Here is a 17,125-nt window from a genome sequence, read left to right on the forward strand (position 1 = left end):
GCAGCTGCAGTTTAAGCTAGTGAATAAGAAGTTCCAATTTGCTTTTTATTCCAAAACCTCTAGGATTAGATTATTACAACTCCTACAAAGAGTAAGCTAAATTTATCACTGTTCCTTAATACTGTGTTGCATTGTACAACAAAAATTGGAACATTCATTTATTTTCTAGGCTTTTTCACTAAAAAAATGAAATTTTCCTCATCAATTCATTATTGCACATTTACTTGTCATTTATGATCTGAGTAAAGCTTTCCTTTTCATTTACAAGACAATAATATCTTAATTTCAATTTTCAAAGTTGCATTTTATTTTTCCTGCTATATTATTTATATCCCAAGGGGGGAGAAATGCCTTTAAGTTGGAGTGCAAGGTATCTTAATGCTTATTACTGGTCAAAATTGTAGAATAGGAACAAATCCATAAGTCAACTGAGCAAAACTATGCGTTATTGTATATACTATCTCTATTTACCACATATGCTAACATTTATGCATAGTTAACTTACAGCAAAACAGTCTGTACTAACCACCAAAGGCTTCATGGCCAGTACAATACCGGAATAATCCACCTGGAAGGGATTGAAGACTGAGCAAATAACTGATACTATGTCTGGCACGACAGAGTGATGCCTACCAACCAAACACAGAGTAAAAACCAACTTAACGCATAGCCTTCAAATGAATTTAAATTCATCAACTAAAGTAAACATATTAGTCATGGGTGCAAACAGCGTTGTGAGTAGTGATATATAAACTTGTATCTACATACATACCTCGCTTTTTCTGTCCATCAGCCTCGCTCCACCCTGCACCAGACTCAGTGCTGCTTATGGTGTTAGCAGAACTGTTGTGTAAGATGAAAGTAGAGATATCTCTGCATAATGCTGACACTCGAGCCCATATCCATTGACTGGTCCTGCTAACACCTGCAAAGATGAAAGGAATGGACCTTTTTGTAACTCTAAGAGAACTATGGAAAGTACATGTTGCTGTTTTTAAACAATGACTTGACTACAGCCATACCTTCCACAAGCTTTCATCTGCAGGTAACCAATGAGTTAGATGATGTTCACCCATTAACTTGCAGGTGAGTTCACCCAAGCAGGAAAAGACATCAGACTGGCCTTTAGAAATTCCTTCTCTCGCAGGCAGTAACTTACTGAATGGTGGTGATTAACTTCAATATGCCTCTTGTGTTATTCTGAAATCTTTACAGAATCTGTTGACTGCTTATTAAAAAAAAAAAACACCAAAACCAACTCAGACCCATTCCTAGCTAAATCAAGACCTAGATCATCTTTTTTTCTGTGGGAACAGCAGAAATCCCCTAACAGAGTTCATATGCAGATACAATCTTGACATAGACATAAAATAGACCAATCTGTTTAAAGAAAGACTTTGAGAAAACAGATGGTTAATGCATTAACTGACTGGCCAGGAAGAAAGACTGAACACCGAATGAAGAAATTCTTGTCCCATACATACGTACCATCGGCAGCTCTTCTGTAACCACATTCAACACCATACATGAGAACATCACATCCACAAACTCATTACCACAGTCATAATCTTTTTAACATACAGCCTGGTTTAATTTATTAAAGATTACACCTGCTTGGGGGTCTTTTCTATTTAGTCCATAGTATAATATTCAAAATATTCTAAATAAAATGAACACCAGAGAGTTTTACAAAATGTTTATTTTGAAAAAAATCACTCTGTACAAATTTAACATTCTCAACACCAAAGCTTTATAAAAATGCTAACACAACAGAAAGACGCGTGAAACATTAAACTGATCTTTTCTTAAATTACAAAGAAATGAATTCATTCTAAAGAAGCTACAGTAATCCTAAACATTTAAAAAAAAGGAGATTTTTTTAAAGATTTTACTTTCATCTTTTACAGTCAAATACATGTATCAAAGGATGACTTTTTTCATCCTTTTTATAAACTTTCCACCACAAACACTGTCCACAACTAAACCAAATACTCTAAATGGTTTTACACTTTTACTGTACACACAGCTTGTGCTCCAAGAAAAGCCAGCACAATTTGATCATCACTTTCTCAGTGCCTAAAATAAAGTCACCTCTATACACTTGGTACAAAATTATCTGTACAAACCATCTTTGCTCACATAAATTTGATGAAAACTTAAAGGAAGAGTATTTGTTTGTGCCTTCAATTTGGTATAATGAAGAGACAGTGATTTTAGTAAAATTTCACAAAGTAAAATGCAGTAACTGGGATTACTGTCTTTTATTTTAAAAAAATTACTATTGTATAAAAAAATGTATATACTGTAGTTTACTACGAATGGCTGTCCCTAAATCTAATAGTGCTAGTTTTATAGTCTTCATCTTAAAATAAGATCTTTCTGTACATTAAGTTTCCACTCTTCATTTTAGGCTATTTGTGAAAGTTGTTGTATATCTAGCAACATTTCTTAAGCAGGAGGGAATGTCCCCTCATGAACTTAAAAACAGTGAAATTGTCATATTTCTGTAAACATAATTAAAATGAAGACCGACAAAATGCAGTGTGGCAGGTAAGCCATGGTCTGGAAAGCTTTTTTCATATTTTCTTAATACAATATATGGCTCACACCACAAACAGCAGCAGAAAAGGCTATTGAAAATTTCAAGTTACAGCCAGGGGTGCCAGGCGGGATCCATACGACAGAGATTATCCAAGCTATTCGCGGCTGCTACCAGAGTGTTGACTTTGCTTTCTCCTCCTTCAAATTGAGCAAGATTATGAAGTCGAGTCATGATAGCAGTGACAGCTTTTTGAACGAGTGAAACCAGCTGCTGGCTGTCCATATTTTCAGGCTGCCCAGCTGCTGAGAGGGGAGAGGAAGTATCCTCTTGTGTTTTTTTATGCCATGCAATTATTTCATCCCGTAGCACGGTTTTTAGGATGCCATCAACCTATACGAAGAAGAAAAATCAGACTGTTATATTTAATCCAAAGAACCAAATCGATGTGGCAAGTTTAACTGGGCACACATCACTGAGATGCTGAAATTACAGGCTATGTCTGCAAATTCGATTGCACATATAGACACAGCTTTATAAGGTAAGATGATGAGCAATTAAAAATATTCTAAACCAGCTTTCTCTACTACAGGTAAAGGGAAAAAAAAATCACTTCAGGACATTTCCATCTTTTAAAAAGTAACTGGCTCACACCGTAGTCACAGTACGTTCCCTGCAAGGTCTTTCTGGTGCAAATTGCTTGCCTAAGTGCAAGATGCTTCATTTTTTAAAAGCATTAGAATTTAAAAGAAGTTAGACAATTTCTTTAGAAAACTACACCCTGCTAAGAGCTAGAATCCATCAAAGTAACAATATCTCTTTAGCATTCTATTCCACTAACAAAGGGCCAGGACACATTTCTATTCACAGAGTATTACGAAGATTCTAAATGATGTTGCATTTGTCATTTTGTGATTTACCACTGCCAGAATTTAAGTATTTATGAGGCTAGAGCACTGAAACAATCAGCCTGAATTAACGTGTTTGGACAAAAAATTATATTAAGGATAGCATTACACCTATCTTCCTCCTGCACTGTCCAAGAAGGCATATTGCAAACATTTCAGTTGGCCTTTGTGATGATCTTTGGTTAAAACTTAAAACAAATATGGACTTGTTCAGCTTCTACTTTAACCAAGAAAGTACTGTTTAGTTTACAAATTGCCAAATATAACATGCCTGCAATCAACTTTTCAACTTTCAAAAGGAATACAAACCTTAAAGTTTGGCTGTGCAAAGCAGCGAGCTACTGCAATCATAGAAGCCGTCAGTGGACCGGACACCCCAATGGTAGTAAGGAATTCAGAAATGTTTGGCGTAAGCCGGAACGGAACTGGACGATTGGCATCCAAATCTCCAGTAGCATCGTTAATGTCAAAGCGAAAGTAAGCTACATTTAGCTTACCAGTATCCTGGATTTAAAAGCAAGATGCACAAAAGTAGTTAAAGGAATAGAATTTCATTAATAAAACCAAAAGAAGCTGGATTTTTGCTTACTATTAATTCTCAGAGTACAAACAGTACTCCAACAGCTTTTCACTCATTCAGTCAAAGAGATGTGGAGCAAAAAAAGCTAAAATTAAAGGCATGCACAACATCAGGCATGTACTTCTCTCAAAACACATGTCCAAAATTCCTAAATACACGTAATTGTAATATCAAGCTTCAGGAATAGATTCTTCCGCAGCACGGTCTATAAGGAGCCATGCTGACAGACAGATCTCTGTTCTCTATGCATCCCAGCTCTGGGTAAACATTCTGTATGCATTGCTCACTCCGGGTAAGCATCTGAACACTCATCCAGAGGGATTAAAAGATTCTTAATTGCTAGACAGAGTCTAGCCCTCCATGCACTAAAATGGCATTAAAACTTTAATATATACCACCTTTGCCCTATGAAGGTGGCAAGCAACATTTTAAATGTAGGGTTAAAAGAGAAAATCACTATTAATAGGAATCATAGCTTGACACGATGGCAATTCCGAAAAGACAACAGCAATTGAAAAAGGATATTCTCCATTAAGAAAATAAGGCTCTAAATTTTATGGCTCTTATTAAACCTGTTTGATAGAGACATATTCAAAGCTATACATTTGAAGAAAGACTAAAATGAGAGACTTAATCAGTCATTTATATGAACAGTTCCAATGTCTAAGAACAATTTTACAGGCAAAGTTCTAAATTCTCACTACAGAAGGTACAGTTGATGTCCACAGGGACTACAAGTTTAAATTAGTACCTACACGATGTGCAATCACACATAAATGTGAATAAATGAAAAGCCTACTGAAATGCACTGTTAATTACATATGTTGAATTACTGGTTTGACTCATTTCAAAAGTATACTCCAAATTTCCACTTCATCAAAGACGACAGCTTGCATCAGAACAAACTAAAGCATACCTGGGCAATCTGCAGCATTTCAGGGTTGAGTCTATTTAAATGAAAGATGAATTCTGCAAAGCCAATTAAGGCTAATTGAATAGTGAACATCTTTCGGAAAGTCCAGTAATCTGTAGCATTGGGGAATGTATGTAAAGCCCACTCCTTAAGCATACTGCGCGGCACCATGTTGCTTTGTACTTCTTTAAGTATATCTCTGAGAACCTACAAATGAAAAGAAGTAGTTGAAAGAGATCATTTTTAATACAGTTCTAACAACACGAAAAGATGCCAAAAGCAACTACCAAACTTCTCTCAATTACTGTATCCCATTTTAGGAAAAACAAACTGAACTTGGATGCTTTCAATCCAACACTGTTTCCTGACAGCTTTGGCAAAACACACAAAATTTTCTTAGCCCCTCCTTTGCACAACTAGAAAATATTCTTATCTGAAAAGACTAGATTGTTAATAAAACCGCATGAGCATGAGAACAGCAGACAAAGCATATCAGAAAACTTGAGACTGAAAAGCTCTGTAACCTGATGTGAAGTATCTTCTATTCATGACTTTCAAGAAACTCAGATGCTGCATTTCCTTATGGGAAGCTAACGGAACATACTTCACTACTTTATATCTGCAGTGCAAGCTGGATATGTACTTCGCAGCAATAAAACAGAATCCTTTACTTTAAGCATAATGGCAAGATTTGAAATCAGACATGGGACCTACAAAGCGTGCAACTTAAAGATGGCTCTCTGCACGGTTTCTTCACATACTAGGTAAAAGGTAAAAGATTTTTATTACACAAGATAGGGAAAGACACTGGGTAATTTTTAAATTGCATTATTACATCAAAATTATCTCAAAAATACAAAGATAAAAGCTGAGAGCTGTGTTTGACTGTTTCTGTAACTGTGCACCATGCAATAGTTTTATTTCTCTAGGTGTAAATTCAAAACATTGAATTACTGTAGCATATACTAGCCTAACTGATTAGAAAAAGAAAGAACATTAGGATCTGTTCTATGACACCAGAAAGCATGACAGTCATACTGACTTCAACAGAATGGCTGTTATAGATTCATAATCTGAAGGAAAAATTCTCAAAATAGAGACAGATGTTACATAACATTTTATTTTATTTTGTAACAAAGAAAGCCTGAAAAGATCATTGCTCTAAATGATGTCTGATACACGTGTACTGTGTATTTTCTAATACCTTTATTTGAAATGGGACTGGCATTTCATGTCAGAACTTCCATTAAGCTTAAGATAAAAAACATAAAATAACCTTATTCATCACAACTGGATGTTTGATGGAGGTTAAAGTGAGAGGGAACTTGGTCTTCTGAGTACCATCATTTATTACAGTGAGATTACTCAAGTGTATTTATTTGACTTAGATGAAACGAATCCACTGGCAATTTCAGGCGATAGAATGAAGACTGCATCACATGCAACACTGTAACCACTTACGTAAATTAAGAATGCTGTTTCCCATTAATTATTTTCAAAGCACTGTATGAAATGGCCAAAAAGCAATCAACACCTTGTCTGTTTTCAGTTGCAGTTACCCAAAACAACCTTGAGTAAAGCAAACACAGCTTTTTTGAAGCTTTCCAAGATAATGTAATATAGGAAGAGATATAAGAGTTCTCAAGAATACATTAGGTAAGACCAAAATAAACCCCCAAAAATCAGAACCCCACCTCTGCAAAGTGTATCTGGTTTTGCATCTAATAAGAAGTGAAGGGTCGGGGCTAGGGGATCAAGGGGGAAATTGGACACAGTACAATAGAGTCTTCCAGAAAAGCCCTTGATTAAAATTCATTATACATTGTCCTACCTGATGGCTAGCTTGAGTCCCCCGTGCTTGGACCGTTGCCAGTCTGTCATAGTAACGAGAAATAGGGTTGTCATGCTCAATGCCTTTCTTGGCACAGCGTTGCTTATAGATCTCCACCAGGGAAAGAGAGGAGGGATTGTCTTCAACCAAACGCATCTGTGGAGAAACTGCTACAACACGGGGGACTGCGAGCAATTTGAGAAGGGTGAGAGAGGATGGTGGCAGGGCAAGGAAGGGGCAGAGGGAGAAAACCAAAACAAAACGGTTAATCCATAACTCAAATACTAAGAAAAGAATTAGCACACAAGTATCAGCTCATAAAACATGGCTGTAATGATCAACTGAAGCAGATCAAGAGAAAATACATAAACAACTAATTCACAAGTTCAGTTAAAAAGAAAGTGATGGCAGAATTTTTTTTATCTTAACAGAAACATCAATTATGTCAGTAAAAAAGATTGAGCATTTGTTATTCTTCCTACTTTCCTTTACCTGCAGAAAAGAGTATAACCCTTTGTTCAGATGCAAACAGGTTCATAATATCTGATTACACAACACTGGCATTATGTCAATAAAAATTACTCTGAAGAACAAAACTATTAAACTCAATAGCTTATTTAAAGTGATTCAGAAAACCTGGAGGAAAAAAAAAAGGTGAACATAGTTGAGGAATAGATGTTTAAATGACACTATCTGAAAATAACCCAGGGAAGGCACACAAAATATTCAATAATAAGAAAACTTAAGCCACTGAGGTTTTCCTGGGTGAGCAGTAAACATGCAAAAAATCCTGCCTGCACTCTCATGGTGCTCAGCAGATACACCAGCCTGCTGCGTCTCACGTGCATTCCCACCTACATCAAGACAAGGCTTCTGCCATAGCCAGACTTTTCCAGTGAGCCTGTTTGTACTGTTTGACAGAGACCTCCAGTTGCCACCCAAACTGTTCTCTCATTTCCCTCGGAAGCAGTAATAACTAACCTCAGAAATACAGGGAAAAGTTGTTTAAATGCATTTAAATTGTTTGATGTAATTTCTTTGAAGAAAAAAAATGCATTCTGCAGAAAGCGTGTCAATGAGCTATTTCTTCTGGTCTGCTTCCATTAACCTCTGGCAGCAGAGAAATGAATGTTCTTCAGGTTCTTTCAAACAGCATCAAACCGCAAGGTAGACAATTACTTCCCAAACCACTACAGTTTAAAAACAGCTCTTTGAAGGAAAACATTTTACTTTACTAATCACGTTATATAGAGGATTTATTTCTATACCAGTGGCCTTGTTTATAGTATCTTTCTAGGCTTTATCTACTGCGTTCCTGGCCTCAGAATGATGCAAAATTGTTTTCACCTTATATACAGATACTATATTTACATTTTGTTATAACAAATGCTTTGGCTTGTCCACTTAGTCTGTTTAAAGTTAGAATTCAAGTATGCTTTTTCTAGCTCTGAAAGCGCAACTTGCATCATCTGGCCACCTAAGCTCATGACAGCAACTTCATGTCAATAACTTCATTAGCCCAAAAAGAAGGACTGCTAACCCCACACTTTTAAAAAAGTCAGATCTCAGCTCTTTTTATAGGGACAAGAGCAAAGCAGCAGCTTTGTCTTAGTGTCTTTGATTAAAGTTTCCCTTAGCCATAATATATTTCCTGCTCACCAACCAAGGACTATTAGCACTGACTAATGCAACGAACAGAACTCATTTATTTCAAGTCAGTGATTCACTGACCTTCTGAAATGAAAAGTATTTACCAATTAATATGAACTAGCTACACAGTTGTAAACTGGAACTTGCCAACAGCCCTAGTATCTTGAAAACACAAGAATTTAAGTATTTTAAAACATTTACATCTGTATTTTAATCACAAGCAGATCATGTATGTTTCTAGGGCAAGACTTTGATAGTCTCTGAATCTATTTTCACATATGACTGTATAATCTACACGTGAAAAAGTCAAGATTAGCAAGGAAAGAGAAAGAATTAAGAAGAATTAAGACTGTGTTCAGTCTTCATTCACTGCTCCTGTTTTGGAATGCTCAAATGTGTGACCTTTTTACTACGTGAGTACTTTGGCAATTTAATATGATATAAGAACCCTGCTTAACTCTCCTCATTAAGGCCTCTCTACCACTGTTTGTTGATTCTGTAATTTTTAAGCATTGCCAGGTGGTGGTGTTGGCAAGCGCACTCTCCAAACCAAGTAACATTGTACAGGACACAGAAGTACACTCAACCCAAGTCCTGCATCCAAACTGTAGATTATAAATGGACATTTTTTACTTGGTAACAAGTAAACAGTCATTATATATTCCTCGAAGTAAACACTGCCATGGATATATAAAGTTACTTCCAAAATTACAAAGATATGTTCTAGTATCAGAGAACTCAGAAACTATACAAATTCAAAGCGCTAAAAAAAAAATTCTTTCTTCTTTTGTGTTACAGGAAAGAGGTAAAGAAATTCAACATTCATACACTGCAATCTGATAGAAAAAGTTTTGTTCTGTCCCTCCCTGATTGTCTCTAAATGCTTGTTTTAAAGTACATGTATCTATTTCCATAGCAACAGATCCAATGGGCATACCTCTGCCTTACACATGTTATTTACAAATGAACTTTAAACCATAAGCGATGGGTGTAAGCTCTTCTAAAAACACCCTAGAGCACATACAATCAACTTCACTTCTTCAGAGGGGTGCTACCATGTCAGAAAAGACTAATGGCCTACACAAATGTGAATTTACGTTCTGAATATTCAAAAAACTTCAGCATCAGTGACTAGTAGCCGTCAAAAACATTAGCAATTGTAATCTTTGAGTATAACATATATTTTAAAATAATATAAATCACTCTTTATAGTACCTGTAAAAAACAGATGTCTCTTTGTAGTTTCCTTCCTTTTCTCTAAGCAAGGGTTCAAAAGGCGAAGAAGTTGTAATACTCGCTCTTCTCTGCGAGACTCTGTCAGGCAAGCGTCATTCATTACCAGATATGGGTAAATCTTTCCATTATGGCCTCGGATGTAGAGTCTTCGAGCCGCAGTATTGTGTTTTTGGACTATCTCCACTCTGGGCATAAACCTACCAGGACAAAAAGGGTATTAAAGCACCTGAGTTAATTTCCTCTGACAGTAAATATGATGTAAAAAAGTGAAAAAAAAATAATTCAAGCAACAAAAACCCTACCAAAGAAATAAGAAAGTGCAACTGTATCACACAGTAGAATTCTATTACCCAGTTAGCCCAGGCTTTCTATTTTGCAGTCAAAAAGCTCTTCTATTTTGATTTTATCTTTTTTTAAGAAAACACAATTTTTAAGCAAAATTAATCATTAGCTCACACCATTATTACTATTTTGAAGAAGGTTTTAATTTTCTTCTGTTTTTTCAGAATTACAATTACCAAGGGTGTTTTTAGGTTACCTTGCTATCTTGATGTAGTAATGTGTTGGCTTTGGCATAAGGAATTCTCCAGGTATCTCTACTTCTGCAGTCTGAGCTGAAAAATTACTTAGAAAGCGACACTTTTCCTCTATAAGGAAGAACTTCGGAAGCTGTTTAGTTTTTGCCTCCAGAATTTTAATCCATTTCTTCAGTTTAGAGATAAGATTATGAAGTTTCATTGACCCGGGCACGCTGAAGTCAAAATCTAAAAGAAAAAACAAAAGGTATATATTTGTACTCAGCATTTCAAATTTTATATAGGTAATCTAACTACCAAATGTCTGACGTTTGCATTTTCAAAGAGGTTCTTTCAGCCACGTGCCCTCAAGCAAAATACTCGAAGGAGTCCTCCATACAGCACATGTATTTGTTATGTAGAAAAGCATCACGTTAGGCTCAAATACTACAGTAAAACGGAAAGCTACTACATCAGCAACTTACACAGAAGAAAGCATAGTTAGTACCAAGCCAGGCCAGCAAAGAAACCGATGAACTCTAAACACGAAGAAAAACTAGCAGGTTCAGACAAAGGCAGAAGAGACTTACACTACCTGCATGTCTGCTAGCAGTAGATTAAGTACATGTGCACAGCAATGACTGCATATAACAATTTTTTTGAACCATAATTAAAACCACTCAAAGCTGATTATCCACAAGAGTTACTCCTACAAACAAGCATTTGTTCTAGCCGGAAAAGCTCATCTAATTCTATGCACACACTCTTCCAGGTTTTCTTTCTTACATATTCAGGCTACTATTACGAAATAAAATAATACAACGTAGGATTCCTTTCATTTCGTTATTCTGCTGCTCAAATAAGATATCAAAGAACACATAACAACATATTTTATGGTGTATTCACAATATAATAATACAGTAAAAGCGTTCAGTAAAAGTTTTAAGTCTACTAGCCCAAAAGAGAGCAGAAGAAAAACCAGCACGTAGAAAATCCTTTCCACTCTTAAGAAAGAGGTCTACAATGAAAAATACAGTCTCATATTTATAGATGTTAGAACTCAGTATAACTCGGTAATGTTCCCTTGTCTTTATCTACCTGGTGTGGGCGTGCATCTATTGCAATATCACTATAAAACCCTCCTATTCTAATCCCAAGCCTACCCTCTAGCGAGCAGTGGGAGTAAATCATTTCATGAAAAGTGACAAAGTTATTGAATCATTCATCTCCTAAATCCCTGAAGCGCAGGAAAGTATCCCCAAACAGCAGGTAGTTTTTGTGCTAATGTGAAGCACCCAAGCAGTTAAAAAACGCATTGATGTATATTCCTTACAAAAAAAGTCATTCAGTTCACCACAAGAACAGCTCCAGTTCTGCTGAAATGCCTATTTTAGGATTTTTTTTGTTGTTGTTTTGTTTCCCAGTGGCAGATGGGAAAACACAGTTCAATTAGTCTTTTTGCTCATGTCACAGAGAGCCTATCCGAGAAGAAAAATTACTTCATCTGGAAGAAGGGAAATACAAAACAAACACAATGTACAAAGTCTCTCTGCTTTGCAGACATCTTTAAATAAACAGTACTTCTGTTTCAAAAACCAGAGAATCCACTTTTTCCAGTACTTACTACCAGAGAACATCTTCTCAAGGTAACACATACTGGTCTAAAATACCCTACTGCTTATACGATTTACTGTTTAAATTCTAAACTATATGAAGTTTACCTCCTCATCCTTAATGGAGATATTCTCAGAAGACCATGATACATTACAGACCGCATTTCAATTAAGAAAGCTTGCTCTCTGTTCTCAAAGCTGCTAAAGATTTCCCAGTGTGATATATGTATTTCATAAAAATATGTTCACTCAAAGTCTTGAAGGCCTCAAATATTCCCATATGAATGTATCCAACCCACCATATTTGTCAAGTTCTTGCCACTCGCAATGAAAGGACAAACAGGAGGCAAAATCCTCCCACCAGTGAGACAGACCTAAAAAATCCTGATGGTTCTTCAAAGAACTAGAAAAAGCTTAATATGTTCTGAATGAAGGCTGTACCACTACTTCTCAGGATGCAATATAAAAAAAGAATACACTTTAGTTAGCAAAATTAGAGTGCCAAACCCTCCATCCTCCTTGACCAAAGAACAGTTGCATACTATTCAAAACAAAGAAAACGCCTCCAAACAAAGACTTAGTAACTAAAAAGAACCCCTTCTGTTACACTGGCAGAAAATAGTTCTAATCAGTTAAGGCTTTTAGCACAAGTAATAGCTTGTTTGCAAGATTATAAAGATTATTCTGATCATAGACAAAGCTGCTTAAAGTTCGTGACCAAAGGACCTTCAACTGAAGAGCCAAGACATCCGTCATGAAAGATGCCACCAAGGACTGAAATCTAAGCTTAGTCCTGCAGAGCAGTTCAAATCCCTTATACACCATCCAAGCGTTCTCCACGAGAGAAGAGCTTTTTTGCTGTTGAAGTTATTATTCAGACATTTACACACTCCGTACTTTCCCAAAGGTTCTTTTAAATCTCACAACAAGTTTGGGAGAGCATCAACAAACACGAAAAATCTCAGTGAGAGTTAAGCAGAAATATGAAGCAGGACTTGTCGTTTATCAGGCAGCTCCAGAAGACCAGGACTGGAAAGTCCACACCAAGGTCAAACATAATGCTAACTCCAGCCTCTTGATCTGGATTTTCTGGATAATATCATTATCTATCATCTAAAAATTAGAAGGGCAGTAAAGAGCTACCAAAGTGATGCGACGTTCACTCTTGCAGGGGAAGGGGGGGCAGGGGAATCCTTAAAAAAAGCTGAAAATTATTAACTGAGCTCTTTCCCCTGCCCCCTCCCCACACTTGAGAGATGCACTGGACTTCAAGAAGCTTCCTTCTGATTAGAGTTTCCATTTGCAGAAAATAATTCATCGTGCCAGATGCCAAAACTCTCAAGAAAATTACCTTGCCCCTCAAGGGGATCTTTTGAAATTTTCCATTCCTATTCAGCTTGAGTGGAGAGATGGTTGCAGAAAGAAGCCGATCCAAACTCTATACTATCATCTGCCCACAAAAGAACAATTGAGGCAGTTTTTATCCTCCTTTCACTGCTGAGAGAGCTCTCAAAGGGGGCATTTCTCAGCATTTGCCTGTTCTTTGATATCAAAGGTTTAGCAGAAAAGGAAAGACAGAACGAGAACAGATGGTCAAAGAACTATGCATTTGAAGTTCCAGACAAAAAGAATTCAAAGTAAAATTTGGTTTTAAAATACATAATATTTTGATGGAAAAAGATGACCTATCAAAGCTGAAATGGTCCTGACTACTGCAGAAAAGTATCCAGAATATAAGAAATAGTGAGAGAGTCCCCGGTAGCTCCAAAGAGGAACCAAGATGCAACTCAGATGTTGTTGGAAGAGATTATGCAACCATAGCTTAAAGTGTCTATAAACATAGCTGTCAACATTAATCTGGAAATAACTGAAGGGAACGGTTTACTCCAAGACAGCTCCTCAGCTTGGATACTTTTGAAATGGAGAGCAACCATTGTTAATTATCTGTACATAATCCAAATATAAATGGTACTGAGAATCAGAAAAACAAACATGAACTTTCTAGTATGACAAAAAGACACAGTAGGCATGATTTAGAAATAGTTTCTCATATGTTAAAACAGACTTTGCTATCTTTAGTGCAGTAATTACAATCCTACTCATTTGTTTACGTACATTTTACTTACTGCAAAATTTAAAAAAACATTTATTTTAACTTAATTTATTTTAATGCATAATGAGTTAAATTATCTAAATACTTAAGTACGTCGACCATTTTAATTTCCTTGTTTTTTTCACAGTTCATTTGTGAATTTAAACACTGAACTTATTACATTAAAATAAAATCAAATCTATCAATAAGCAAAATATTTCTTTTCAACCTAAAGACATTCATGTTTAATCATACTTGAAAAATGTGACATGAACTCTTCAACAAAAAAATACAGAAAGTATTTTTAAGTACTTATTAGCATGCGAGTATTATTAAACTCAAGTTTACCAAAACCCACTTTGCACTGTATGACTTTAGATTATTTTTACGTCCAGACCTGTGTTGCTGTTCTTTGGTTTATATGTTGTTCCGTGTAACTCCTTATAAATGCTATGATTAGATAGCAAACTGCAAAACCTTAAATACTACTGACATAATAAAGACATTCAAAAAATACACAACTGTATATAAATACTGGAAATCCTCTCCTTTATTGAACTAAAAACTGTAAATTATTTGTAGTTAAACTTTCTTAATTGTTTCTCTAGAAATGGGCTAAAACATTAGATTTTGCAGACTTGTGCCTGGTGCTGTATTTAGTTTTCCTTTACAACTTCTGAAACCCCAGATCTTTCTAACACTCAAAGGAAAGAAACTGAGAGGACCAACAATAACTCAAAAATAACAAAACCTGAGCATATCAACAACACTTACAACAATAAAAAAAGTGATGATACCACAACTGGAATGTTAAGACATATAAACCATCATTAAAAATGAAACACGAGTCTAAACTGGTATTAAATATATATATTTTTTTACCCTGTATGCTTATGTCAAAGACACACAAAATGCTTCTACATCCATCACCCTCCCTAGTACACTTCAACCATTAAAAATTGAATCATATGGTTCAGGACTTCAATTATCTGCTGACATGTGACTGTTGTGGCTCAAAAAGGACAGTGTGCAATACACAGCGTGCACAAGATATATAGGTCATATCTACTAACCGAGTTAGTTTCACAAGATTCCCATCAGCTCACTTATTTTCACAACATTATCAGTAAAGCGCTGGGAAAAAACCCACTACCAGTCTACTTGTCAAACTCCAGAAATGCTCAGAAGCTGCGTTGGCCTCAAATATTAAGTTAAGGCAACTTAATGTAACTTAGAATTCTTCTCAATGCAAGATTCATTTTTGCAGAGGAACCAGCTTGATGTGGAAACTGTTTTTTAAATCATTATAAAAGCTAAGACAATATAGCTTCTAACTTGTGCCAGAATCATCTGCATCCCAGAGTAAGGTAAAGAGACAAATACATTCAGAAACGGATTAAAAAAAGCAGACCTTCACAAAAAAACTTATATTTTCAGTTTCGAACAACTAATAAGTTTGAATTCTGTTTTAAAAAAAACCCAATTATATTTCAATGTTCATTTTCATCTAATTCTACAATTATCTTTATGGAAAAGCTGATGTACTTTAGATTGGAATTCACACAAGACTGAAAGTCTTGGCAATCTCTAACACTGATACTAATCAATATCACCTTCTGTCACAGACAGCTACAAGTCCTTAACACTTTTTACTCAATATATCAAACCCACACTCTACTGTACACAAGCTTTACTTAGAATTTTAAATAAATATCAGATACTTAAGCATGTAACTCCACAGATAAAGAGAAAACAAATGAAGTGAAAAACCTACTTCCCTTAAGTACACTTTTTATTAGATCTGACTACTGTTATTGATTCAATTTACCTAACAATGATGTAAATTCGTGTAATAGGATTTTTATGATCTAGTTATCCAAAACACTAAAGTAATCTTACTCATCAGCAATGGGTTGTTTTGAAAGACTTCACACAATATTGTCAGTTAGGATTTGTGGGGTGACAGTTTCATTAAATTCTCGCATCACTGTAAAATAGATCATTAATGTCCCTCATCTACAGCAGGCAAACTGCAAAAATATTCAAGTGAAGTGATAGCTATTTTATCTTTAAACACATACATAATTTGACCACAGTTTTAGGTAATAAAAATACAACAACATATTCATTCTCAATGTTGAGGGCTGCTTTCCACTTGAATAAGCTTTACTACTCCGCAGAAGACTGGAACAAACTATTTCAGGTTTGGTGAATGACAGAAAGGTGCTGTTTTCTATATTTTCTCTCAGAAAAAGTAATTGGAAGAAGAATAAAAATCAGAGCACTTTCACCATTGAACACTGGAGAGGAAATTTCTCTGGAGATTAGAAGTTACATTTAAAAATACATTTTAAACATTTACCTGTTGTAAACTGTCCTTTTAGCTTCTGGAACACAGGATCTTGAGCTGTTGCCTGTGCTCTCCTAGCTAGTGACTCTGAGGCTGCACTAGAAAACATGGTGGACACATTAGAGACGTTCTCAAGACCTACTCCAAAAGTGCTGACTAACTTCTTGACAAAATTTAGCGTATGAGGGGTGATTTTGGCATCTGAGACGGCTCCACTTTTCTCAAAGGCAACCGAGTAACACTTTGCCAAGCCCTGCTGCAGTTGTCTAAGAACCTAAAGATTAAAAAACAAAATACAAAATCATCAGGAAGATTAGGCCTTCTGATTTGACATCAAGTATTTATTCCCACGCTGCATTCTATATAGTAAAATTATCCTCTCAGAAACATTTACTTAAACCAGCATTTTTAAATTGCCGCAGGAAGACAATTGGAATGAGAGGACTGGCTTTTATTAGCACTGCAACTGAACAACCTGAGCAGGGGAAAAGCTTCGTCCCAAAGTACATGTTGCTCTTCCAAGAGCTGCTAAGTTTTAGATTTCGTATTCTGTGATATATTAGAAAATAACGTGATATAAGAAATGCTCTCCAAACAAACACTCTGCTAGGTAGACAGAACAGAATAGCCTGACACACTGAGAGGCGAATAATAAAAGCGGAGTGGCAAGTCCATCAGCTTGCTGTTAAAATTTAAACTTTGGACAATAATCACCACCTGCCCCAGATCACCAGATCAGGACAGAAACTGCTATCTGTGAAACTGGGCATAAGACTATATATTTTCAGTTAGTATGAGCAACGGCTTAAATCCTAGAGGCATTCATCAAATGAACAGTTTTGGGAAACTTCCTCCAGAAATAATCAAGCACCTTAAAACTCGGAACAATCAGTTCTAC

The 17,125-nt window shown here is 35.9% G+C and overlaps 1 protein-coding gene across 4 annotated transcripts in view; it reads right to left on the minus strand.

The window, feature by feature from the left end:
• Positions 1 to 1,681: 1,681 nt before the first annotated feature.
• TRRAP (transformation/transcription domain associated protein) overlaps positions 1,682 to 17,125 on the minus strand; it is an 85,393-nt gene continuing 69,949 nt past the window's right edge. For all 4 annotated transcript variants that reach the window (XM_054080664.1, XM_054080662.1, XM_054080666.1 and 1 more), the window contains exons 65-71: positions 16,240 to 16,501; positions 10,196 to 10,421; positions 9,637 to 9,854; positions 6,772 to 6,956; positions 4,944 to 5,147; positions 3,757 to 3,951; positions 1,682 to 2,932 (exon numbers count right to left, since the gene is read on the minus strand). In XM_054080664.1, coding sequence (XP_053936639.1) covers positions 2,648 to 2,932; positions 3,757 to 3,951; positions 4,944 to 5,147; positions 6,772 to 6,956; positions 9,637 to 9,854; positions 10,196 to 10,421; positions 16,240 to 16,501 — 1,575 coding nt within the window. In that variant the 3' untranslated portion in view covers positions 1,682 to 2,647. The remainder of the gene's footprint in view (positions 2,933 to 3,756; positions 3,952 to 4,943; positions 5,148 to 6,771; positions 6,957 to 9,636; positions 9,855 to 10,195; positions 10,422 to 16,239; positions 16,502 to 17,125) is intronic.

Source organism: Cuculus canorus, chromosome 15 (genome assembly GCF_017976375.1).
Source record: "Cuculus canorus isolate bCucCan1 chromosome 15, bCucCan1.pri, whole genome shotgun sequence".
NCBI lineage: Eukaryota > Metazoa > Chordata > Aves > Cuculiformes > Cuculidae > Cuculus > Cuculus canorus.